The sequence below is a fragment of the Notothenia rossii genome (assembly GCF_949606895.1).
Source record: "Notothenia rossii genome assembly, chromosome: 7".
NCBI lineage: Eukaryota > Metazoa > Chordata > Actinopteri > Perciformes > Nototheniidae > Notothenia > Notothenia rossii.
In genome coordinates, this window is record NC_136905.1 from 50,557,449 (window position 1) to 50,585,142 (window position 27,694).

Sequence of the window (27,694 nt, forward strand, 5' to 3'; positions counted from 1 at the left end):
GTCCCAACTGCTAGGACTGTCTTAGGGAAGACAGCTTTTAGATGCGCAGCTCCTCTGTCTTGGAATAGTCTGCAAATTAAATGGAAATTGAGCAATCTGGTGCCACTAAATGTTTTTAAAGCTCGGTTGGATGCTACTCAATCGGAAGCTATTGGTACCTGTTTATGTGGATAGTTATGTAAATGGTGCTGTATGATGTCCTTTTGTTGTTCTGTTTATGTTTTTATGTTTCATGTGGAACCTACTTGAGCAGGTCTCCCTTGAAAAAGAGATCAATGATCTCAATGGGATACACCTGTATAAATAAAGGTTTGAAATGAAATGAAATGAGAGTCATCATCATCATGTTCTCTCTGCTGCTGCTGCTGGCAGCTGGAAGTGAGTCAACATTTATTATACTGCTGTTTAACAGAATAATCTGTCATATAACTTTTTTTTAAATTTGTACAGGTGTGAAGTGTGAACAGTTGACACAGCCAGCCTCTGTGACTGTGCAGCCAGGTCAACGTCTGACCATCACCTGTCAGGTCTCTTATTCTGTTAGTTCATAATAATAATAAAATTCAATAACGCGCTTTAACCATCTAGGTGCCCGTCTATCAGCTGTGCACCGTTATGGTGTAAATACTGCCTATCTACCAATTGGATCAAATATAAAAATCAGCCGAATTACTGTTGATATTGCAAGGAGACATATTGTGTGAAAATAAATCTAAGATGTTGTTAAATGGCTGATATATTTGTGATCCACGTCACGTTTTCAGTTTTGGCGGCAGTTCTTCCTGTTTGTATAGAAGTCTTCTCATCAGGGCTCTATAAATAGATAACTACGGCAGATATGTAATATGTAATTCAGCCGAACCATGTATTACAATGCCGTTATGTGATTAGCTCCAAAGAGAAAAGCAAGCAAACTCGGAATAAAGTATTATTATTTTTTTTTTAAATGTTTTCGGATTTCATATCGCATAAACACCATTTCCCAACGTGCATTGCGGCTAAACCATGAATCACCGAGCTGAGGATCTTGGTTATGGCGAGAAAGGATGCGTCTTGTGTAAAACTCTCGCGAGAGTTCGGCTGAATGTCACGTGGCTGAATGTTTACGTTTGGCAGGCAGCCTTTCAGTTACGATCGTTAACATCAGTTGGCCACAGCAAATGATGGTGAGAAGCTAAACTATCTATTAATTATGTCAATGACAGGGAGTGTGATTGTTGAAAAGCGGTCTTGCTGGTTTTCAAAGAAGAATGACAACACTGTAGATCACCAACACTATGGTTTATTTTTTATTCACAGGCAAGTCAACGTTGTCGCAGTAAAAGTCCCAAGATAGCTCCTGGTGCAATAAAATGTTCTCTTGCAGTGTTTTACTATTATGTCTGATGTTTCTCTATTAATATTGCTGCTGCATTAATGTGTATGTTGCATCCTGTTACTGCTGTAGATGTGTTTCCGAGCCGCTCCGATTACAACGAGAGTTACAACGAGAACGTGACGTCATAATTACACTAGACGGATCCTTTCTAGCCATAACCGAGGATCTTGCCTACGTCTGTTTCCGGTATTGTTTTTGACGGATGTATTTTGTTATACACACATTCCTTCACATTTAAATTAAAATGTACATTAAAGTATTTCGTGAGGCTTTCTAAAATGTTTTAAAATATAACTACGGTTCGAGTTGAAGAGTTTATAAATTAACATGAACCGAAGCTGTTGCCTGGTAACGCAATCGTGCAACGTCACGTCCGTTAATTCCACATCCACACACATCGATTTAATAAATGAATGTAGCCTTTGTATCTGCTAAAAGAGGTGCCGACTAGCTGGGGCAACAAGAAAATTGGCGAAATCGAGTGTGACTATTACAAATTAAATCATTATTATATTAATATTGATAATAATAACAACCGACCGTCGGGGTAGCATTTGCTTGGCATTTCCGGGTATATCTCCACTGGTTGGGCCACATTAACAATACTGTGTAATTGTCACGTTTGAAGGGACGAAATCGTGACAGCTTCACTTCTCCCATCATGGTAAATCGTCACATGTTCACGTCTTGCCGTGATACCGGGTTGTGCTGACCATGTCCATGCCTTTATGACAACAGTGTACCAATCTTCTGATGGCTACTTCAAGCAGGATAACTCACCGTGTCACAAAGCTCAAATATTCTCCAACTGGTTTCTTGAACATGACAATGAATTTTACTCAAATGTCACAGTCCACAGTCATCAGATCCAAATCCTACAGTGCACCATTGGGATGTGGTGAACCAGAGATTTGCGTCATGGATGTGCAGCCGACAAATCTGCAGCAACTGCGTGATGCGATCAGGTCAATATTGAGCAAAATCTCTGAGGAATGCTTCCAGTACCTTGTTTAATCTATGCCATGAAGACTTAATGCAGTTCTGAAAGCAGATGGGGGTCCAACCCATCCTAGCAAGGTGTACCTAATTAAGTGGCTCGTGAGTGTATTACTTAGCTCAATTTTTATTGTTAGTGTGTGTCTGTAGGAGTAAAGTCTAGACACATTCTTTGGATGTAAGCATTGGCTAATTAAACAGATCATGATTAAATGACATGATGATAATAAGGGTGATCACCAAAACCTTATACCAGGGGTGGGGAACCTCCGGCCCTCGAGGTAACTCGGATCTGAAGGTGACTGATAACTGCTAATGGCATTTAGTTGAATACCAGACATAGTAAATGCAAAGCAGGATCATATAAAAAAAAAGGTAATAAACAAGCCATTCAATCGTAATACTCGTTTTAATAAGTTGACATGCATACAACACAATAGACTTGTTAAGTCCTGTTCGTTGTCCTCATCACCGTCCTCATCACCGTCCCGTTCGTCGTCCTCATTACCGTCTTCAATGTCTTCCTCCATCATGAGAGAAAGACGAGTCCGAGCCAATACAGCTGTAGGTGCTGGTGACTCTGCTCAGTTTCTGCTCCAGAAGATATTGATGGTGTAAAATACAGCAGTGCAGTCCCCTGTATCCCTCTTCTGTTATATCGCTTGGAGAAACTAAAATAAAAAGACAAAATGACAGTCTATGTAAGGCAACTTTTAATTAGCATTGATGTTGGTTCCATATAAGCAATTTGAATGTTTAACTCCGAGGCTGTATATTAGCTAAAAAGATTTTTGATTCAGAAAAACTGCAATCATTACAGATGCTATTCATTGATAGACATTTGACACTGGGAGGGGGGCAGTGGCAAATGTTATAAATCGGTATTTGTGGAACATACTTTGGTTCCTGATGTCGTCTTTTGTCTGATGAAGGAGGTGGTCCAGTTCGTCCAGTGCCTGCCTCAGATTTTGACAATGCTGGGTCATCTCCTTCACAATGATGACTTTCTCCTCTTCCATACGCCTGACCAGCATAACCTGGTCAAAAAGTCGCCACTTTGTGCGCAGGTTCACCACTATAATGGAAAAAACACAAAATATAACAACCACAATGGTAAGGCTAATAAAACAAATAATATCAGTTTGTATTCAATCTTTTTAACTTAAATTGACCAAAACCTTAAAATCTGGTAAAAAAAAATGCAACCTCGCCGCTTGCTGAATTTTTTCAATTCTGTCTATGTTGGCAGAATTACATTCAGTATGTCTTGAGATTCAACATTAGTACGCAGTTCAGGGTGGTCAGGAAGGGTTTTACTGTTTCCATAGATGTGCCTGTCCCAGTGAGACTTGACTATTAAGACTTGATAGGGCAACATCATACAGACCTTTCAATATATTATTTCAAAATGATTTGTTGTGATCATGATGATTTGTGACACCTATGTTGACAGCTCTTTGTTACATTGGTGATTGTATTATAGTACTACAACTGAATTTATGGAATATCTAGGGCAAACAAAAACAAGTTGTTTCTTACCATCTCCTTGCGCCTCCCAGGGCAGAATGACATCCTCAGACAGACCGCATGCTGCTTCTGTGTCAACTTTCTCTGAACAGGCATCAATGGTGTTGTACTGCAGTATCCTCTCTCTGAGTTTCTTCTTGAGCTCTGTCAGTCTTCTCCGTTTGCCCTGCCTTGTTTGGTTGCTGTCTGTAAGGTAAAACAAAATACAAATAAACTAATATTAATAATACAAACAACAACAACAAGAAACAAATATTGTTTCTAGATAACATAATAATAAATACCATTTTGTCGATAGAGGTCGTGTTTCTTTCTTCGGAGGGAATAAATAATTTCATCTATTTCTTTCTGGAGCTCCTCCTGGCTACTCTGGGCTCCATGTTTCTCTTGAAAACAGAAACAACAAGGTGTAATCATAAAACATGAAGCCAAATGTTTGGAAATATGGAACCAAATCTATACCACAGTGATCATATAACATACCAGTGGCTGCCCATTGCTTGACCTCCAACACCCACTGCTCCGTGTCCTCCAGGGAGATGTTCAGCTCTTGCTTGAGACTCTCAAGATTGTCCACTTCAGTTTGTGCTCTCTGTGTAGTCTGGTTAGAATGTTTAAAAGGAAAAAGTGAATATGCTTTGCAGTTGGTTGAGAAGTTTTTTTTTACTGAATTCCTTTATGCACATTAACTGACCAGACAACAACATGAAATGCTAAACACCTTCTCTTCAAGGTTGGCAAGTATCACCTTAGTGTCCCTTTTTTTTCAAGATCAAGCAGGATTAACATTATTATTATTATTATTATTATCCAGAAATTCAGATGAATCAACCTATAGTGCTTTATTAAAAACAAACAGAACAGAGACTCTCTTGGCAGAACAGTGTGCCATGGCAGCACCATCATAATGAAATGATTGCAGAATACATTCAATTCAACAACATGTAGCTAAGGATGGTGTTAAATTACTACAACAAGAAACTCAGATATTCTTAATATACATTTTGAAATGCAGCATGGACGTCTTACTTTGACAAATCTCTCTGAGAGTGTCTTGTGGAGATTCTCCACCTTCCTGTGGTTCCATTGCATAGCCAGCACGGTTATCATATCTGCTCTAGCTGTAAACACAAAAACATGAAAATTCATATGAGCTTTACAATGTGGCACTACTTAAAACTATTTGTTTTCCTCTACCAACCTGATTTGGTCATGTATTTTGTTGTCAGAGCTGCCCTTGAGAGGAAGCTGTTAACCTGTTCCACTTCCTCGCCGACAGTATTTCCAGCACCTTCCTGGCTTCTGCCACCCCACTTCACCTGCTCAGAATCATAAACAATGAGATCTAGATATTTAGTTCAATATTATAATTTCTTGTACTGTACATCTTTAGTTAACATCAGTGTCAGGAGCAATTTCAGAAAGTTAAAATGTTCTGAGATTGAATTATGCTTTGAACTACAATGTCACAACTGCAGTTATTTGAAGCTCTGTTCATTCATTATTTCTACAGTGCGGATATATTTACTAAAATAAACATAATGGGTTTTGGAAGCCTATCCTTGTGACAGTCTGTTTTGTAACAATTTTGTCAACATTTGTAACTATTACAATTATTCCACAGGCTTGAATAGAATATACTACATGATATTCTTATGTGCACTACAATTTCTAAAACATTTGAATCTAGTGACACAAATGTTTAACTTGCATACTGTACCTCGCATTTGCCTGTGTGGGCCTTGGCGTGCATTACAGAGAAGAAAAGGTTTAATCTCTGTAAGTGGTTGGAGCTCAGGCAACTTTGCTGCCATCTTCTCCAAATAAGGCCAGTACCTGTAATGACAAAATCAATTAGCTTTTCCAGTTGCATGATGGCATAATAGTAAAAAGATAAACCAGTTCCTTAAAATTACCAGTACAATCCTTGTAACCAACATCAGCATTTATCCAAATGAATGCTTTTTTTGCTTTACATCTACTGGATGTGCAAGAATTACATAGATAACACGTTTCCCACAAACACTTCCAATTTTGCAATAGTTATAACTACCTGCAGGCAACATCCATACAAAAGAATGTTGCATTCGCAACTTCAGCCAGCTCCTTCTGCAGGAACATTGGGTAGGCATATATTTCACCACGGTAGTGATTTAGGCCTTGTAGCAAGATGCCATGTCTGCACACAGCTATTTGCAGGCCTTCCTCATCCACCTTGGCCCTGGACTTGTGTGAGGTTTCTCTGCAAGCTGTGAATGTTGCCGGTCCACAAACATCACGACCACTTTTCTGAAATAGACACAATCTGTTACATTTAACCCTGTGCTAAGAAAAATAAATAAAGGGTTAGGGGATTGAATAGATTCTTACAATCGTCATCTGGCTCCTGATTTTGTCGACAAAGGCAGACACTTTACTGTCCTGGGCAATGAACAGTCCATCAAATAGAGACGGTTCATCTGTCCTGCGAAATTCGAGAAAGAAATTGTAAGCAACATTATCATACATACAGGACTGTCTCAGAAAATTAGAATATTGTGATAAAGTTCTTTATTTTCTGTAATGCAATTAAAAAAACAAAAATGTCATACATTCTGGATTCATTACAAATCAACTGAAATATTGCAAGCCTTTTATTATTTTAATATTGCTGATTATGGCATACAGCTTAAGAAAACTCAAAAATCCTATCTCAAAAAATTAGAATAGTTCCTCAGACCAAGTAAAAAAAAAAGATTTATAACAGCAAAACACAATCAAACATTTGAAAATGTCCATTAATGCACTCAGTACTTGGTTGGGAATCCTTTTGCACGGATTACTGCATCAATGCGGCGTGGCATGGAGGCAATCAGCCTGTGGCATTGCTGAGGTGTTATGGATGCCCAGGATGCTTCAATAGCGGCCTTTAGCTCATTAGCATTGTTGGGTCTGGTGTCTTTCAGCTTCTTCTTCACAATACCCCACATATTCTCTATGGGGTTCAGGTCAGGGGAATTTGCAGGCCAATCGAGGACAGTAATGCCATGGTCAGTACACCAGTTACTGGTGGTTTTGGCACTGTGGGCAGGTGCCAGATCATGCTGGAAAATGAATTCCTCATCTCCATAGAGCTTTTCAGCAGACGGAAGCATGTAGTGCTCTAAAATCTCTTGGTACACAGCTGCATTTACTCTGGGCTTGATGAAACACAGTGGACCAACACCAGCAGCTGACATGGCTCCCCAAACCATCGCTGACTGTGGGAACTTCACACTGGATTTCAAGCAACTTGGATTTTGCTCCTCTCCAGCCTTTCTCCAGACTCTGGCGCCTTGACTTCCAAATTAAATACAAAACTTGCTTTCGTCTGAAAAGAGGACTTTGGACCACTGTGCAACTGTCCAGTGCTTCTTTTCCTTAGCCCAAGTCAGACGCCTCTTCCGTTGTCTTGAGTTCAGAAGTGGCTTGACCATGGGAATACGGCTATTGTAGCCCATTTCCCGGACACGTCTGTGAACAGTGACTTTTGATACCTGAACTCCAGCTTCAGTCCACTGTCTTTGAAGCTCCCCCAAATTCTGGAAGCGACTCTTCTTCACAATGCTGTTAAGGCTGCGGTCATCTCTCTTGGTTGTGCAGCGTTTCCTGCCACATTTCCCCCTTCCAACAGACTTTTTGTGGATGTGCTTTGAAACTGCACTCTGTGAACAGCTTGCTCTTTGAGAAATTTCTTTTTGTGTCTTACCCTCCTGATGGAGGGTGTCAATGACGGTCCTCTGGACAGCAGTCAGATCAGCAGTCTTCCCCATACTTGTGATTTAGTTTACTGAACCAAGCTGAGTGTTTTTCAAGGCTCAGGAAACCCTTGCAGGTGTTTCGAGTTAATTAGACGATTCAAGTGATTCGTTGAACACCCTACTAGTATACTTTTTCATGATATTCTAATATTTAGAGATAGGATATTTGAGTTTTCTTAAGCTGTATGCCATAATCAGCAATATTAAAATAATAAAAGGCTTGCAATATTTCAGTTGATTTGTAATGAATCCAGAATGTATGACATTTTTGTTTTTTTAATTGCATTACAGAAAATAAAGAACTTTATCACAATATTCTAATTTTCTGAGACAGTCCTGTACATACGTTTGATTGTGTCCTCTATTTAATGTGGCCAATTTGCTTTTGCCATAACATTTTCATAAATGTGGAAAAGGTCTTTGTGAATTTGATCTGTAATTCTGTGTGAAGTCTTTTGTCACCATTATTTAACATTAGTGAAAAGTTTACTGACTTCTTGTAAAAAGGTAAAAATAAAAGTACATCCTTTATATTGATGGGCATGGAATAGGGCAGAGGAAGGCATAGAAAAAGGTTCCTCTGCAATTTAATACATTTTTCATGAAGCGATTATATCCAAAACTGGTTCTTAGCTCCAACATATCCAACTAACGTCAACCATTTCACATTTTAAAGTTGAGTTAACTTTACAGGCGTCATATACAATAATGTTTATGAATTGGATTTATATAATTATGTGTAATTTCAAACCAACTATTGTTTTCTGATGGTCTACAAACTTTGGAAAAAGAAATTGCAGAGTTGGGGAAAGTTAAACATTTCAGAAAAGACATTCAGCTTAGTCAATAAAACAACAACTAAAATGAGAATATGATTTCCCTGACCCTCTGGACTTCTTGAAGCGATAATGCTTTCTATTGCCATCTACAGCAATAGCCAGCATGTCAGGTGTGCATGCTGGGCATTTAAAGGGCTCCACCAGGCACAGATCTTCTTGTCTGTAATTACAGAAGGCAAACTCCCGAAAGACTCTGTGGAAGGTATCGCTAAAGATTCTGCCTGTCTGGAAACAAGAATGGTATTCATTTGGTTCATTAAAAGTTTGGTATTCAAAAATCTTGAAAACCACATTTTATTCTTACCCTTCCTGTGGAAAACGATCGATGTTCAAGCATTTTTATAAATACTTGCTGGGATAATGCTGGGCTGGCCAATTTCATTTGCTCGAATGATGTGAACACATCAAACTTAAAAATAATTTTGCAGCTGTCGGTTGCTGGCCAGTATTTGTATTTGCAAGTCACCTATGCTCGGGGACCATTTGGCGGAACAAATTGGACAGCACACAGATGGCAGACGAACGTTGTATGGACCTGAGAAAAAATATAAATGTGCAATTTGACAGCTATCTATGCAATGTAGGACAAAAGTATAATAGTAATCCTGTATTTCTGCTTGATCGTCTTCTGGTGGCAACAAACCATTGATAGTCACCAACACGGTCTGCTTTCCTGGGATGATGGTGAAATCTTGCCTTGGACCACAGAAGCAGATTTGGGATGGTGGAGGAATTGGAAGCAGACACACTGCAGCAAAGACAATTTCAGAGATTCATATGCATGTTAGGACATGTTAGGACATGTAGTCAATACAAATTGAGACATTTTAACAGTTAAAGCAAACTTCCGACATGGTGAAAATGATGCCGCTGTACAGATGTAGCACTGAATTTCGGACTCCAGCTTACAGCTTCCTGCCTACTACCTGCCAAAGACCAGTATAGAGGAATGTTAAGCCCTCCCACTATTTTCTAAGAGGGCGTTGCCAGATTTTCAATTTCAGGTTTTAACCAGGAGATGGCGCTTCATTCACAAATACAGAAAGACAAGTTTCATGGACTTTCAGTTGTGTTTTGAAGAGCATTTGAACACATCAATATTTTAGATCAACTAAAGTATATCTAATCTTGTAATTCAATAATATATAGTCTTTATATATTAAATAATTATAATGTAAATGTTTACATTACACTTCTTTATTTGTTATGCTCACACTTTAACCTTTACAATCGTTTGCTTTAATATGCAGTATATTTTTGTGTTTGCTTCCTCCTGCTCCCTTTCGGACACATACTGTATGATTTATTATTATTATTAATATGAAGATATTATTAAGATAAGATAAGATGTTACTTTATTGATTGAACATTTTAGTTTAGAATGTGCTGTCCCACGGTAATTCAGAAGGCTCACAGGTCACATTCCGACCATTATTTAAAACAATAGGTGCTTTCACACCGTCTACAGTTTGATTTGTATAGAGGGAGCTCTGTCAGTTTTCGAATTACCCATTTGCTTTCGGGGAGCCCTATTTTTCAGAGCACATCCTGCTACTAAATATGTCACACGCACGCTCTGTTGACTGGCGCAGCAGCGCGGATGCGATCAATTGCTATAAAAACACTCTTCTACTAATACAGACGGTGTCACTATGCCGGCGGATGTGGCCGTTGTTGAAGCCTCTTCAGGCTCCGCATCGGCAGGACTCTCCCTCGGTGTGGAGCTGTCAAGCTCGACCCTAACGCCGCTTACAGCCGGCCAACTAAAAGTTGTTTTCCGTTCACGTTGTCATTTTTAGACTTCTTCGCTTCTTTGCTTGTGAATCCAAAAGCTGTGACGCTTGGCTGTTTTCGTTTTGCCATGTGTTTTTATTACACAGCCAGAGTTAAACAAATCAATCAATCAATCAATCAATCAATCAATCAATCAATGTTTATTTATATAGCCCAATATCACAAATGTTACATTTGTCTCAGTGGACTTCACAGTTTGTACAGAATATCAGTATGACAATACGACACCCTCTGTCCTTAGACCCTCACATCGTACAAGGAAAAACTTCCAGAGAAAACCCCACAGTTTAAAGGGAAAAATGGGAGAAACCTCAGGGAGAGCAACAGAGGAGGGATCCCTCTCCCAGGACGGACAGACGTGCAATAGATGCCGTGTGTAAATTGAAAAGATAATACATTTGCAACATAGGTAGTCCAAATGTTTTGAAATGCATGTGTGTATAATATATATATATATATATATATATAAAACAAATATCAATATGAACATTTCAAATACCGCGCCGGCATCACCGCCATAACCATAGCAACGTAAGTAAGAATGCAGCGCCGCCACGTACAGAGGGCAACACCCAGACATATTCACAAATATAAAACAAATATTCAGAAACTGTAATGAACAATGACTATTATTTATTTCAAGAACTGTTATTTACAGAAACTCAACATTTCTAATCTGTGTGACACAAATATGCACGACTGTTTTGGGCTCCCCCTATTTATCTCAAAGTCAGCCTTCAGGGGAGCTCCCTCCCTCTTAGCTCCTCCTAGCTCCCCCCCATTTCGAACAGTGTCTGTGGCTGAATGGCCAGCGATTAGGTGCGGCGCATTTGTCATAGGTGATCAGAGCTAACTGCCTGCCGTCAGATTTCATTTAAAAAACAGATCTGATTTTAAGACTATTTCAGCGCTCATAAAGAATGATAAGAATAAGAATAATGCGTATTGAACTGGTTTCATTAATTAGTGAGTTTATTTAATACTAGAACCGCCAATCGGGTAAATTTGTGTGATGTGTGTTGTGTGTGTGCAATGTAACTTTTTTTCAATAAAATATTAAAGTCTCCAGGTCCGTGACTTTTCCTGAAAGTGTGTTATGTAGCACCCTATGTTGTTAAAAATTGCATTGTAATAGCGGGATTTGACAGGTTTAGGTAGGCCTATACAAAAACCTCTGGCGGTTCTAGTGTTAAGGTAATTAGGTACAGTAGAAGCCCTTTTTTATCAGTAACGAATTTATCAGTTGAACATAAAAGTCAACTAACTGAGGGTCACTTGCAATGACAGTGTTGTGTCTACTGTAAGCTTGTCACTCAGAGTAACCTACCGTTAATTTAGCTGCTGGAGAAGAAAGATCAAGGGGGGAGGGGGGAGAGAGCTGTGGTTGATGGGCCATTAGTTGTGTAAATACAATGCTGAGAGCTGCCGTTTCATTCAGACTGTTTAAAAAACTGTAACAACGGACTATTTTTCTGAGCGGATGCATGTCAATTTAAATCAATACATACAACTATTTTTTAAATCAATACATACAACTATTTTTTAAATCAATAAAAACATTTTCTAAATCCATAAAAGCATTTCAATTAATATTGGGAGTCATGTCGTTACTTTGTTTAGAATGTGGCCGTGTAATAAGCGGGATAATTTGCAGCGACTTGTTCCTTATGGGGAAAATAACACCCGTCATGTGTGTGTGGTTAAAACACTTTCATGAAGTGAAGGAATTTCCTTCTATAAAACAGCTGTGGGCAGCAGTGAGTGTTACGGACATGAATTCATAGATCAAGGCAGACTGGTGCACACACTCTCCTGTCCTGCCAGGCGACACGCCCGTTCTAAGCCGTGTCCCTCACTCCTCACATTCCAAGCATCCCCACAAGTGTATTATGTTGTTACATCGTTTCAGATGTTATGTTTCAGTTGTGCTCTGTCTATGTTCAGTGATGCAAACTTGTCACCTTTCGGCAAAATTCGCCGTTTTGAATCCAAAATAAGTCGTTTGTGTGATTCATGTAGATCTGCAATACAAATATTTTTCGGGTATGGGGGGGGCTGGGACCCGGAGTCATCTGCGGCCGTGAGCTGTTATGTGCCATCATGACACGCATGGTGTTCTTTTTTTATATATTATAATGAAGTACGAGCTGTGTGCTCGAGTCTTCCTGCCTGTCGGCTCTGCTCATGGATTTATAATAAGGCTCTGCTGCTCCGAGATGATGGTCTAGCTTCAGCAGCTACATTACCTATGGGTGCGTTCGTTAATATTAACTGTGCGTCCGGAGTCACTGTGGCACAGACTGGACCGCTGGTGAACAGCTGTTAGAACGGGCTGTTCAGGTGTTCAGAGCAGAGCTCCCTGTCGGAGCGGCAGAGCGTGATGTGAACTGAAAAGTTTTTCTGTGGCAATATTATTTAAGGAATCGTTGAGATAGCTAGCTAGCATACATTGTCACTATCTGCTAACGTTAGCTTTAGCCTTCTATTTCTAATAGTTTTTTTCATAGGCTATAAACAGAGGTGGTATAAGTATATATATTGTACTTGAGTAAAAGTAGAAGTACTCAGATCTTGTACTTGAGTAAAAGTAGAAGTACTCAGGTCTTGTACTTGACTAAAAGTAGAAGTACTCAGATCTTGTACTTGAGTAAAAGTAGAAGCACACAGATCTTGTACTAGAGTAAAAGTAGAAGTACTCAAATCTTGTACTTGAGTAAAAGTAGAAGCACACAGATCTTGTACTCGAGTAAAAGTAGAAGTACTCAAATCTTGTACTTGAGTAAAAGTAGAAGCACTCAGGTCTTGTACTTGAGTAAAAGTAGAAGCACACATATCTTGTACTAGAGTAAAAGTAGAAGTACTCAGGTCTTGTACTTGAGTAAAAGTAGAAGTACTCAGATCTTGTACTTGACTAAAAGTAATAGTCCCAGAGTGTAGGAATACTCTGTTACAGTACAAGTCCTGCATTCAAAATGTTCCTCAAGTAAAAGTAGAAAAGTATTATCATCAAAATATAGTGAAAGTAGCGACAGTAAAAGTAGTCATTGTGCAGATTGGTCCATTTCAGAATTATAGATATGATATGTTTTATAATGATTGATCATGAAAGTGTTCTCAAAGCTGCTAAAGGTGCAGCTAGTTTGAATGACTTTGTATTCTGCAGGGTAGCTTGTGGATTTACTCCAGGTGGAACTAAAGTCTGATTTAACACTTGATTATATTTCACTTAATTAATCCAGATCTGTGAAGTAACTAAAGGTATTAAATACATGTAGTGGAGTCAAAGTACACCATGTACCTCTGAACTGTAGTGGAGTAGAAGAACAAAGTAGCAAAACATTGAAATACTTAAATAAAGTACAAGTATCTCAAAACTGTGCCCAAGTATAGTACTTGTTGAGTTTATGAACTTAGTTACTTTACACCATGTGGCTATAAAGATAAAAAGACTTAAGCCTTGCACAGAGGCCTGAAAATACATTTTCAAAATGCTCAACAGTGCTGCCAAAATTATAAACTGACTGCTCCACAATTTGAAATAAATGCTTTTATATATTTATATTATGTGACTCTTTGGCGTTTCTGTTATTATTAACACTGCTGCTTTAGTTGTTCTGACTGCTAAAATCCTCTGTCATTCCGTGGGGTGGGGGAGCCAGGGGCTCGGATCCTTGTCACCTTTTTCATACCTGATGAGTTTGCATCCCTGTATGTTAAAAAGCCTCAGTCACCTTAATTCATGTAATAAAAACATCTCAGGTCAGTAACACTCAAAGCTAAATCTGCAATACCATGTTCAGCTATGTTACTATTTATAATGTTATTGTTGTTACATCAGAAGATGTACATATTGAAATGATTTCTTAACTTACAGTAGGCTATTTTTTACAATGTGTGTTGGAAGGATTTATTAAATTACAATGAATATTGTCATTGTTGAAGGTTTTTAGAGAAGGGTGAACTATAAGCCTGAATTACATAACATTTTATACCTAAAAACATAAAAGCCACAATAAATAAGTCACAATTATTATAGTTATTTTTACATCCCGTATTGCTTTCAACCCACCAGCTTTTATGGTGTTGTTACGTCATTAACTGTAAGCTTGTCACATACAGTCTATGGTCACTCAGAGTAACCTACTGTTAATTTAGCTGCTGGAGAAGAAAGATCAGGGGGGGAGGGGGGGAGAGAGCTGTGGTTGATGGGCCATTAGTTGTGTAAATACACAGCTGAGAGCTGCAGTTTCATTCAGACTGTTTAAAAAACTGTAACAACGGACTATTTTTCTTAGCGGATGCATGTGAATTTAAATCAATACATACAACTATTTTTTAAATCAATAAAAACATTTTCTAAATCCATAAAAGCATTTCAATTAATATTGGGAGTCATGTCGTTACTTTGTTGAGAATGTGGCCATGTAATAAGCGGGATAATTTGCAACGACTTGTTCCTTATGGGAAAAATAACACCCTTCATCCAGATGAGGATCCCTCCGCTACACTTTGGGATCCTGATCGACCGACGAAACTCCATTAAAATATACATATTTTTGGTGAATTACTGAGTTTAGGCACGTTAATAACGTTTTAATGAAGTTGAATACAGTATATTCATATGTGTCAGTGATTTCATGTCAATTCGGCGAACATAAACAACGATTAAATTAGGATTAAAAATCGAGAGCCGGGCTGCATTTCCTCCCGTTCGTTTTTTTCGAATAACAAAATTATTTTGTTAAATAACAACATGGTGATGTTTTGTAAATGATTACATGTCTCTTATTTAGCACAGTAGTATGATATCCGTGACATATGGATCTTAACAAAGTTCCGCTGTACATCCAGCATACTGTATCTCACTTTATTTCACATGAGCTCCAGTGTGGAACCCCACTGCACCCCCTGGTGGATCAATGATCCATTGCAGCTGGCTTCATTATAATTGTTAGGATTATGTTTTAAACAGGACCCAGGCGCAGGCAATGACTGAAGATGTTTAAATGGTTTATTGTTTCGGAGACTCAGGCAGGTTTGGTGATTATGGAGGTCCGGAGTGGAGGTAGGCAGTGAGAGGCTGCTGGACTGATTACCAGGCAGGCAGGTAGGAAGCAGGAAGAAGCAGGCAGGTTGGCTGGAAGCTCTGGTGGATGATGGCCGAGGGATTGCACTGGAAACACAAGAGAAACTAGTTACAAAGAGTACGGATTTACACGCAGACAGGATAACTGAATGGGCAGCCAGGAGGATGTAATACCACTGGTGTAGAAAACAATCTGGCGGTGAGTTGCTGGGAGACTGGAGTAGATAAGCTGTGTCCTGATTAGATGATGAGGGACAGCTGAGTCAGACGGCCAGGTGAGAGCAATCAGGCTGCTGCCTGCAAGGGACACCACACCCTCTCCACACACACACACACACACACACACACACAGGGGAACAAACAGGGACACAGTTTGGACTGTGACAATAATTACATTTATCTATCACGGGGGCGGTCTCAAGTCAAGCTGGAGGTTTTCCCTTGAGCGAGGGCAGATCACGTACCAATCACGGCCCTCGCGTTTCAAACTGTCTGAAATGAATCGCTACATCTGTAGACGTGATGCTTTCACAAAACTTAAGTTGAATTAGCGAATGTTTAAAGTAGTAAAACAACTATGACCTGATGATATTCAAGTGTTGAATTTACCCTAACTATCATTAATGCAACATGTTAGGTGACATTTAGAAGAAAAAAAAAGTGTGTGCATTATGAAAAGCGCCATGTAAATGTCAACTATTATTATTATTATTAAAATGCCATTTCCTTTCGCATTGTTTACGGTCATATCATGTCCTGGTCTGGTTAGCTGAATATACATACTTTTGCCATTGTTATGTGTTATGTCACGTGCTACCAAGGGTTTTGTTTTTAGGCAAGATTTTAGCTCCTTTTGTGCGAAGGAGAAAACTCTCCCTCCAACTTGTTGTAGACGAACCTTCTTATATTGCAATACATATCCGTTAGCGCATATAAGCTAAGCGCTAAGCTAAGCGCTAACCTTTCAAACCATGCTATTGCTAACAACAAGCATTCGCCTATACTGCCTATGCCACGGGCCAGCCCTAAAACGTAAAACTGAAATATCGTGGTTAAACATGATTTGTAGAAAAACGACAGAATTATTTAAAAGCATAAACAAATCAAATGAAATACAGAAATCAGATTTACCACTTGTAAAGCTCTGACGCTATTTAACAATTCTTCTTCTTCTTCATCTTCTTCTTCATCTTCATCTTCTTGGCTCGTCGCACTTTTATTGATGCGCAAGGTTAAAATTCACGGGATTACGATCGTGACAAAACGTGACAAAAGGTCGTAATAAACTGCTGCTAGAAATGAAGAGGGGGAAAGCTACGTGGCTATGGGTCGTAATATCGTGATCAACACTGCTTAAACAATCGACCTATTTGGTCGTTTTTTGTAGGAGGACAGGCTGTAATAAATTAAAGCAATAGTCTTTTTCTTCCAGTTTTTATGTTTAATCAAAAGGGTGGTTTTATGACCTTTGACATCTGCTTTGCAGTTCCCAACAAGGGAGGGGCCCTGAGTCTCTAGCTTCCTCTGCTAATTGCTAAAACCCGTATTGATTAGCCCAAAGGGAGATGTGCCTCAGATATAAGACAGTTGAAGCCTTGTAGAATTAATGATTTATCTCCTACAGACCCCAAAAGAGGCCTTGAGAATTGAGTCAAACAGTTACCGAGGCCATAGTCTTTAGTTCTCATTAATGTCTGTATTCATTCCAGTAAAACGGACTTCGAGGTGAAAGGAAGTTCTAATCGGGCCTTAAGCTACCAGAACGATTAAACTTCTGTTAATCAACCAAAACTCATGACTGTCAGGGGACAGGACATTTGGACCTATAACAATGGTCACTTCATAGAGAATATGTGTGTGTATTCCTTACTGTGATCATATGTCCTGTATAATCATTTATCAACTATTCCTGTATTGGTGTTTTATTTGATTCCTCTGTTTTTATTCTTTCATGTGTGGGTACTAAATGGCTACAAACATTGTGGAGAGATTAGCTTAAACATGTTTTATTACTCTATAGGAAATGGAAGCAGCTTTTATGACAGGGACGAGAGAGCTGGGGCAGGGGACACTCTTCTTAAGATTTTCAGCATGTCAATTATCAGGGAAATCTACTTGTTTTAAATAGATGTGTGTGGTTAATTACTTTGTATTAATAATAACAGTATGTGTAAAGGAAGCTGGAAATATGCAATGTGAAACCTTTTATTTGAAATAAAGATTCTGCAGGGAATATTCTTAAAGAACAATAGCTCAAGTGTCTGGAAGGGCTGCAGGCTAAATGAGTGTGCGGTACTTTTTAACTGCTTGAGATCAGAGCTGATGTTTTCCTCTTGTTATTATTGTTTGAGGGTAAGGTAATTCACATGTGTTATTTGTATAATCCAACTATAAAAAACTATATCTTAAACCTATCTTTATAAAATGCCAAAAGTATGTGAAACTTGCAAGGAGGGGTTTGTTATCTCGAATTTAAGGGTCGCCTCTGGCTCGCGCTGATTGGCTGTCTTTTCTAAGCGGAGGGGGGGGGGGGGGGGCAGCTGCATAGCTCCTCCTGGGGTTTTTGGATATAAGCCTGTGTTTTCTTTAGACCGGTCTCTTCTTTTCTTCAAACTGACCAGATCCGTAGGATTGGAGGAAGAGCAGGAAGTACTTCCTTTGTATTTGTATTGTACTTTTTATCATTAAAACAAGATTATTGTTTAACTTGCATTCTGGTGTTTCTTAATCCCTTCCTTTTTACGAATTTACCCAGTTTACCAAACAACACGCGGAGACGAGGTTGGTTTTAAACATCCTCCAATCTCCAACAAATATTTTAATGTTTATTGCAAGTAAATCAGTTGTAGTTACATATCTTTTTAAAGCACGAGCTAGCTAAACACATATTAGCTTTACTTGACCGGAGATATAGTGCAGTGGTGAGTTCTACAACCCGGAAGTGAGTTAGCATTTTACAACTATTGGTTCCCTCGTCTCAGAGTCAATGGGATTTCTCCATAGTATTTTGGAAAATAGCTCGAAATAAGATCTGTGGAAAACGAACCTGCTTGATAAATAAACCTTTTGTTGAGCCGGATAATCTCCACATATCTACCCTACTTTTATCATTTTCTAATCATAAATCTAATGGCCAGAAGCAAAATGCTAACGTTATGCTATAAACGAACAACAGACCATGGATGTATAATAAGAACCGCTTTAGAATAATTACCTTTAGAAGTACACCAAAACATAACTGCTAACAATGTAAATGCTGTGTTGGAAACAAAGTTAATGTAAGAAAAGTTGAGTTGAATACTTTTGGCACTGTATATACAAAGCTTGGAAAAATGCCTATTGTGGCTGTCATACTTGCATACAGTGGCAACTAATAGAGAGCCGCAGTGACGCGTCCTTAAACCCGGAAGTAAACTTCTTCCGGTTCCTTCATGAAAAACCAATGCAAATTCTCCATAGGATTTTGGAAAATAGCTCGAAATAAGATCTGTAGTTGACAGACATTTAAGAGAGGGATCACGTTTTGTTCAGCCGGATAATCTCCACATGTCAACCCTACTTTTATAATTTTTGAATCATAAATCTAGTCGCCAGAAGCAAAATGCTAACGTTATGCTATAAACGAACTACAAGCCAGTACAGCAGCAGGATCGTACGACTTCAACGTCATGCCAACTTAAGATCGTTTCAGCTGACTTGCACTGAAACTGCACTTTGAACACTTTACATATATTATTAACATTTTAAACTGTATACCCTGGTTATCTAGGCCCTTTTTGTTTTGTTTTATGTATACATGTCACACTGTGGGAAACGATATTTCGATATTTCTGGATGTATAACACATGTAGAATTTTTTACAATAAAGCTGACTTTCGCGCGCTTGCATATTTTAACAAAGCTTTTCATTTTAGCCACACTGAATTTAACTAGAAGTCATGGCTGTGTCAATTACCAGTCTGATATCGTTTTACAAAGATGACAAGAAGAGTGTAGATAGAGAAGAGAACCACTACAAGTCAGCACACGTAAAACAGTGCAGCCTAGATGAAGGTGTGCTTACCGGTGTTGTCAGCGCTAGCATGAGGGACAAGGTTTATAGTGTCGGTGAGTAGTGATAGCAAGAGTCCCACTAACCTAGAGTTAATTTATTCACATTAATTCCCATCAACAAATCCATTTTATTTGTCACATGAAATCTTTATTACAAATATTACACACCAGAAAACACAGAAATATAATAAATATAAACAATTAAAAGGATGATTGGGAAGGCATTACAAATGTAAATATATTTTAAATAATAAAACAATCCCCCCACCACAGGTATCTACAGGAGAAGAGGGAATTCTCTCCACAAAATGTGAATGCCCATGTGGAGAATGGAAAAGCAGTCATGCGGCTGCATGAGCCATCTTTGCCATCCACAATTTCAGCTGCACTGACACCCCCTGTCAGTGGAAGAAGCCAAAGGCAGCTAAACGTACGCATTCAGTGGAGGAGCTATTTACTCCAACCAATAACTAATTCAACCCGCTGACAAGAGAGCCCACCTCCGAAGATCGTGACTGGCTGAGGGACAGACTCGGGGGCAGGTTCTCAGGAATCTATTGGCTTCTCTCCCCCGAGCCAGAAGAGGAACACTACAGCTTGGAAACGCTTACTGTTCCTGAAATTATCAAATCTTTTGGGCATCAGGGACCTGAGGCAATTGTGGCAAGCATGGCATTGTCTGAGGAGCAACAGAGGGCAATTCAGGTGGCTACCACTGGTCAGCGAACCAACCCAAACTGGCATTTGTTCAGGAAAGGAAGGTTGACTGCCAGCAACTTTGGAGCTGTCCTGAGGTCAAAGCGTGTGACTGCTTCCCTTATTGCCAGGGTGCTAGGGCAACAACAGGCCCTTGATGATGTTTTGTCTGTACAGTGGGGGACTATGAATGAATGTGAGGGCGTCAGGGCATTCACCACTGCAACCCAGATGCAGCTCCATGAGTCAGGATTGTTGGGGGCATCTCCAGATGGTCTGGTAGCGTCTTCCGCTATGCTGGAGGTAAAGTGTCCCTACGGAGCCAGGGAAATGACAATTAGTGAAGCATTGCAAATCAAGGGCTTCTGTGTCAGTAAGGAAGGAGAAACATTCAGCCTGCGTGAGGAACATCTTTACTGGCACCAAGTGCAAGGTCAGCTTCACCTCACTGCAAGAAAGAAGAAGAAATTAAAAAATGGTGAATCGTTTTTAATTTACATTTACTCGCCTTTGCAATGTTGTGGTTGTTAGAGTGTTAGGTTTCCTGTCAGCTCGTCTGTTGGGAAGATATAAAATATTAGCTTCATGGAAGTCACCCCGTCACATATAAGAGCATTAAGACATACAGTACATAGGCTAAAACAAAACATCTAAAGATATAACCTTGCACTTTATAAGTCTCGTGAACATTTTCACTATTTTGACATTTTTATAGATCAAAATTGAACTAAAGAAATAAATGGTAGATTAATCCATATTGAAAATAGGTGTCAGCTGCTACACTAATTATAATAGTTATATTTCTTAATTAATTAACATAATATATTACTGTATTGATCCCAATTTGGGAAATGTTTGTTTTGCAGCAGCATAACAAGAAAAACTAAATATAAGTTATTATATATACAAAAGTATGTGAGGGATGGAATATTAAATTGAATATAAATGTAAAATGTACATGTGATTTTACGTCCAAGAGAGGCTATGGAGCAGAGAGTTCTCTGCCAGCCAGTGGTGATTTTTTATTAGTTCCATATGTCAAACTGATTTCCCTGACTACAATCTTTAGTTACATGGTGAAACGTTATGCTGCTTGTACTAATTAGACTTATCATATAAGCCACACCGGTTTTAATAGGATGTATTCATTATCTTTACTTATGTTGCGGTCTTTTCAGCAGCGCCATCTCTAAAACGGCGATACAGTCGCTACCCATAATTTACATTTCACCATGACATGGACCAAAAATGTAACGTCAGCTTACCTCATGGCACGAATTCAGACTCTCCTTTGGAAAACATTGGCCGGGAAACGATAGAACAAGCACGTTTCATGCGAAGACCTGTGGCTGCAACCCGGAGCAAAGCAACAAACCATTGCGTAGCTAACTAGTAGCGCTAGCTTTAGCTAACGTTAGCTAACGAAACGAACTGCCGAGTAAAATTGGAAAACACTGGTAATTAATTATTCTATAATTTGTAAAACTACGGTGTTAAAAACGACAATTTCAAAAATACAGATTCTAATGGTCAGATATAGATATGCAGATACTAAAGATAGGCAGGTACTTGCTTTCAAGCAGAACACAGGGGGAAACAAACTTAGCGGGAGTGTTTACGTGTTAGGCGTAATGACGTACAAAGCCCTCGACAATTTCTGTAGTCCTATTCAGCCACTCGGTAACAACCATCGTTTTTCAGACACATAAACTCTTCAAAAATCACCAGTGGGGTCACTGCTGATGTATTTGATGTCATAGAACAAAACGTGATCTATCTCTTAAATTTGTGTCAGCCACAGACCTTATTTCGAGCTATTTTCCAAAACCCTATGGAAAAAATGCATTGCTTTTTGACGAAGGAACCGGAAGTGCTAAAAATGCTAACTTACTTCCGGTTTTTATGACGGTTCTCTATAGTATTGTGAAGAAATGTCATGACAACCAAAACGTTCAGAGCTGTCCTTGTTCCAGTCCGCCCCTGATTGATTAGTGCTTTAACTCGTAAATTACCCCCAATGTTAAAGCTTGTTGATGATTGTAAAATGTTGTTATGCATTCTAAAGTGTTCACTGTATTTTTTTCCTTCAACAGATACCAAACCAAAGCAAGATCAAACAGCACTTTTAAGAGGCTTTTTCAATGTCTTCTCTTCTCCCTCCTCAGAGCTATATTCCCTACATTTCTTCCTGTCTTCTCCCCATTTTTACCATCTTCATCTCTGTCTCTTTACCACTTTCTCTTTTGTATTTATACGCACACACACACACACACACACACACACACACACACACACACACACACACATACACACACACACACACACCCCCCCCCCCCACACCCCCCCCCCCACACACACACACACACACACACACACACACACACACACACACACACACACACACACACACACAACACACACACACACACACACACACACACACACACACACACACACACACACACACACACACACACAGGTAGTTGTGCACAAACTTTTCACGATTTATATATAGCATTACAATCGACTAACAGTGTCGTATGTCTTTGTTATGCAAAACTTACAGGGAAATTAAAAATTGTCTTATTCGAGCTGGTAACACAGTAGACGACGTTGCAGTGTATTATACTTTAGTACTGCTATAATTATATATTATATTATAAACACAATTTTATATATAGGATTTCAACAGATTAACATTATCATATATTTTCGTCAAATTCAAGATAGTGCTTTTACAGTGCAATGTCATGGTCAAGCTTGTAAGATAGTAGAAGTTGTGTAACCTTACGTTTCGATGGCATAATATTTTACCGCTGAATTTTAGCTTTGCTTTGAAATTGTACTAAAACTAAGTAAGGGGCCATTATTGCATTGATACTAAATTAATTTACTCAAATTAAATAAAAATGCAAGTTTTATTCTATTCTAAACAGGATACAGTTTTTGTTGTAGCTTGGGGAGGGACTTACAGTCACGGACTAGACAAAGGAAAATTAGTCAATATTTGTATTTGATTGCATTCTGAATTTGAAACCCAGTTTTAAATGACCTTGTCTTTTATTTGTCTTTATCTCCAAAAGAATGCCAGGACCAGGTTCCACTTTGAGGCAATGCTCAAGCTGCTGCATGTCACTGAATGTGGCATGCAAAACTTGCAAATTCTGCAAGGCGGTGCAGCTCCGCAAACTGCGCCTTAGCAAACAAATGGACAAGTTTGATACGAAAGCAAACACCTGGGTCCAGGCACAAAAAAAGGAATAAAACTTCATCCCACCTGAGGGATCAAGCTGCATTGGTGGTATTTGATGGACTGTTTTTTTGTTGGCCTGCATTCATAATTAATAACAGCCCTGTACTTGTACATTCTGGATTTGGAAAAAATATTTACATTTGATACAGAAATGTAATATCTGACCATATCTGATCATAATTACGTAATACAAATCTGCTGCTCAAAGCCCTAGAAATGGGCTTTAAGCTGGTGCACATTATGCAAATTCCATGACCTGCATGAACTGTGTGCCCAAAAATGTGACTATATGTACATTCAAATTTTAAAGCACTGTATCAGAACACAGCTAAATACATTTGCACTATTTAATCATTTATCCAATTCAACTTACATTCGAAATAGACATGTTCATCAGTGTGTCTGCTCCCTGTCAATACAACTACTGTAGACACAGGGATAAGTTATGTTTATTTAACTTTGGCGAATCATCGCTGAATTTGATTCAATGTAATTGTATTACTGTGTAATAGTGAGGTTTCTAAATTGCAACCAACTGAGTACCTCTCCCTTTATAAGCATGTACAAAAACCTACAGTGGCCATCCATTGCCATAACAGCATGAAAGGCCTTCTCTAGAGCCAGTGTTTCTAAGCTAACCACAACAAAAAATAGTTATAGGTGATTATATACATTAATGTAAACCTAATTATGAATACCATAATCAATTATATCTTATAGAACCCCTATAAATACTCCACAGTGTACTTTAGAGATAGAGATATTATCTCAACACTGTGATTGAGCCTGTGCGCAACAGCAGAACATTAAGTATACTTGTAAGGCATCCAAGTGAATACTCACCTTCTAGTAGTACAATTACCCCAAGCAAAAGACTAAAAAAAATACTGCAGGTGATCAAAAATTGTGACGTTTATGTTGTAGAATGGCCCTAAACTTAATCCCACTTAGAATCTATGGCACTGTTCATAAAGCACAGTGCTGCTCCAAAAACCTAGATGATATATACAGTGTAAATTCCGCCAAGAGAAATGAGAAATGCAATACAGAATAATGTTCAAAGCTTCTACTTGCTAATCGCAACAGTCTTAAGACTGTTAATGCATGCATTAAAAAAAATGTCTTTGTTATTGCATAGGGGTTGAATATGTGTGCAAGCAGTGTATGTGATTTATGTTTAACAACTGGTTTTGCCTTTGTAAATAACCAGGGCATAATTGTTCTGAAATAATGTATATTTTCGTTTGTTGGAAGCTGGAAAAATGTCAGGCCCTTGGAGCCAGAGGCGTCTTGTTCCTAGCCCGGCCTGGAATAAAGAAGGACTGGACCTGCGAAGTAATGATGCCAAGGTGCAATGTCAGCAGCAATGCCTCCACCTGCTTCCGAAGGATGGAGGTGTTATTTGAATTGGTTGCGAAAGGTATTGTTGTCTGTTAAAGTGAATAAAGACATTATTAAGTAGGTAGTACTGTAACTTACATTTTTGTAGAATTAACCAATAATGTCATTGGAAATGAAATTAGACACTTAGATGTCGTTTTCTGAATAAAGTTTAGGAGGAGCCCATAGGGGTAATTGACAGCAATTAACTTACACCTCTTCCTTAAATCAAGCATACAAATGGGAGAACTAGTGAATTACATGATGTTGTTGATGCTATCCGAAGCTTATTTTCTTTAATCTAGGTTGGAGTCATACAGAGCCTGCAGCAGCCTCTGAAACCCCACAGCCTCCTGCGGAAAACTCGCCAGCCACATCAAGTAATTGCAGAAGTCTATTGTACCACTCTTTTTATTGTTTTCTGACTATATTCGTTATATTAGGATTTTATAAACAGCCAGGAGCTGACCATTCAAAATGACATTTGTTGAACTGCCTAATGAGACAAATAACGCCTAAGAACTTAATGTCATTACTTTTACTAGCACTTATGAGGACATTCCTATTGGTGGGGTTAGAGACCAATGTGTCCTTTTTCTGTAGTAAAATTATGTTGTAAATTGTAACCTTTTCTTTTTCAGAAGTCGTCATTGCCACCGCAGACACCCCCACCAAGTCCTCTGGTAAGTAGCACACGTCTTCTACTGTATGTGAACATTCCTATTGGTGGGGTTAGAGACCAATGTGTCCTTTTTCTGTGGTAAAATTATTTTTGCATGGTGCATTGAGTGGTTGTACTTGATGCAATATAAACTTGTTATTTTTGTAAGCTTCAAAGTCATTGTGACTTTTAACAGCAACTGTTTTACAAATTGTAACCTTTTCTTTTTCAGAAGTCGCCATTGCCACCGCAGACACCCCCACCAAGTCCTCTGGTAAGTAGCAAAGCATATTTCATCACGAATTCTAGTAAAATAGGAGGTTCTGTACATTGAAGAAGGTGGCGTACATCCATTCTACTCTTTCTACTTCTATGTAGGAAACCTATCCGAGGAGATGTACACCCTGACACTCATCCCTGTCCCAGCTGCAAGCACCTATTCACTCCCTTCACCATCGGCTGCGTCCCAGCCAGGGAAGAGGAAGAAGGGTTATTGTTTTGTTTGTGTGATTCATTACATTTTAAATAATGAGTGTTGAGTGTTATTTGCCCTCTGGCATCATGGTTTATAATAATAGCACTTGTCATTTAAATGCACCTTTCAAGGAACCCAAGGTCATTTTACATATACAGCAGAAATACAAATACAACACAATTCACAGATATCTTAGGGAAACCGTCTTTCCATAAATAGGGTGTGATTTGTCTTAAAGTCACAGCTGGACGCTAACAAAAAATATTACGAAAGTTATTTAAGTTACATAATACATTTTGACATACCTTACTCCATATTTGAAGTCAGTAGATCAGGAGTATCAAGGGCAAACATTATCTATAGCCCACAGAGGTTGTGATGCTATCTATGCCCCAGTCTCTACCGTCACTTACATTTAACTTTCTTACATCTGTCACAGGTTTGCCCACAGAGCGCTCCTCCTCTCCAAGACTTGCTACCTCTGTAGCAAATGGCTGTAGCAGTACCACAGGTGAAGGGATGAAGAAGAGGAATAAGGGTATGTTTTGTTTTTGTGGTACATCCTACTGAACAAATAAATAGCTGTATTCTCCCATTCACACGCAAGTCCTTTTGCACACCACAAGTTACGCACATTTCAGACAAGATATCAGATCCAGGTTTCCATAATCCCTCTCTTTTTAATAACCATAAAAAACCATAAAGGTTTGCTCAATGACTTGTCTTTATTTATAAGGTGGTTAGAAATTATGTTTCATGAAATAAAACAAAAAGGAAGTTGGACACAAATAGGCCACATTGCAGATTAGCTAATGTTCTCTTCCTATATGAAAGTCATTAATCAAATATTCATCTGGAGGATGTCCAAACCTTTTCTTCATTTGTTTATAACTTCTTATTTGCACCATTTCAGGCTGCAGAAAATGCTCAAGGCAGCAGATATTCAACTACAACGGAATAAAAGACAGAAGAGTAGAGAAGGTAAGATGTTGAAACTGACAGAGCATGAAGCAGCAATGCATTTACCCATGGTCGCTGATCTGGCTAACACTTGTTTTTGTCTGTTTGTGTGCCCGTGTGTAGGAAAGAGAGGAGGTAATGGTCTGCTGGCTGCCTTGCGCATCATGGTGAGAACACAGCTCTTTGGTTAGCTTTTTTTTAGACTGTGCGTTATAAATAAATGTATTACGTCATAACTAGTTTACTATCAGGCTTCTACAAAACTGACCCTAAGTAATTTGTTGTTTTATGATAACCCATGCATATGAAATTATCTTGTGGCACATGCAATGATCTTATGGTTGTTTTTATTCATTGTTTTTTTCAGTGGGAGAAAATGGGAAGACACCTGGGAGCCTGCCAGTCAATTCAGTGTCATTTGAGTGTGTGTGTGTGTGTGTGTGTGTGTGTGTGTGTGTGTGTGTGTGTGTGTGTGTGTGTGTGTGTGTGTGTGTGTGTGTGTGTGTGTGTGTGTGTGTGTGTGTGTGTGTGTGTGTGAATACCGATTTGTTTTATTAAAACATTTCCCTTTGTGCAACATGGAGTCAAATGCTTCAATATTATATAATATAATAATATATACACTACTACACCACATTTCAAATAGATACTGTATAACCCATGAAATAATATTATAAATATTTAGGGATTGAGATTGTGAAATCTAACAGGTACCTTTGTGTTAATCTGAACAATAAACTGGACTGGTCGGATCACTGCTGCTATCTACAAGAAGAGACAGAGCAGACTGTATCTGCTGAGGAGACAGGTATTTTGG

General features: G+C 38.8%; 2 protein-coding genes and 1 long non-coding RNA gene across 4 annotated transcripts; 1 reads left to right on the forward strand and 2 right to left on the reverse strand.

The window, feature by feature from the left end:
• Positions 1-3,815: 3,815 nt before the first annotated feature.
• On the reverse strand, positions 3,816-6,360 carry LOC307046403 (uncharacterized protein; the record flags this gene model as incomplete). Its single annotated transcript, XM_079692797.1, has 9 exons — positions 6,272-6,360; positions 5,955-6,190; positions 5,622-5,715; positions 5,103-5,220; positions 4,931-5,022; positions 4,385-4,502; positions 4,186-4,287; positions 3,914-4,087; positions 3,816-3,829 (listed from the first exon to the last, which is right to left on the reverse strand). Exons 1-9 carry the CDS (start codon positions 6,278-6,280, stop codon positions 3,816-3,818), a joined length of 957 nt encoding a protein of 318 aa, XP_079548923.1. The 5' UTR covers positions 6,281-6,360.
• A 13,214-nt stretch (positions 6,361-19,574) lies between these two features.
• On the reverse strand, positions 19,575-21,965 carry LOC307013045. Its single transcript, XR_013800836.1, has 2 exons — positions 21,414-21,965; positions 19,575-20,704 (listed from the first exon to the last, which is right to left on the reverse strand). It is a non-coding gene; the product is annotated as an uncharacterized lncRNA (long non-coding RNA).
• An 823-nt stretch (positions 21,966-22,788) lies between these two features.
• Positions 22,789-27,394, forward strand: LOC307013722 (uncharacterized protein). 2 transcript variants are annotated; one of them, XM_079641275.1, is made up of 9 exons: positions 22,789-23,449; positions 24,656-24,821; positions 25,087-25,161; positions 25,675-25,716; positions 25,821-25,931; positions 26,357-26,455; positions 26,831-26,898; positions 27,001-27,044; positions 27,245-27,394. In XM_079641275.1, the coding sequence occupies exons 1-9, from the start codon at positions 23,288-23,290 to the stop codon at positions 27,297-27,299; spliced, it is 822 nt and encodes a 273-aa protein (XP_079497401.1). In that variant the 5' UTR covers positions 22,789-23,287; the 3' UTR covers positions 27,300-27,394. The 2 variants fall into 2 exon arrangements, with proteins under 2 accessions (XP_079497401.1, XP_079497402.1); XM_079641276.1 differs by having other exon boundaries at positions 24,656-24,736.
• The last annotated feature ends 300 nt before the right edge of the window (positions 27,395-27,694 follow it).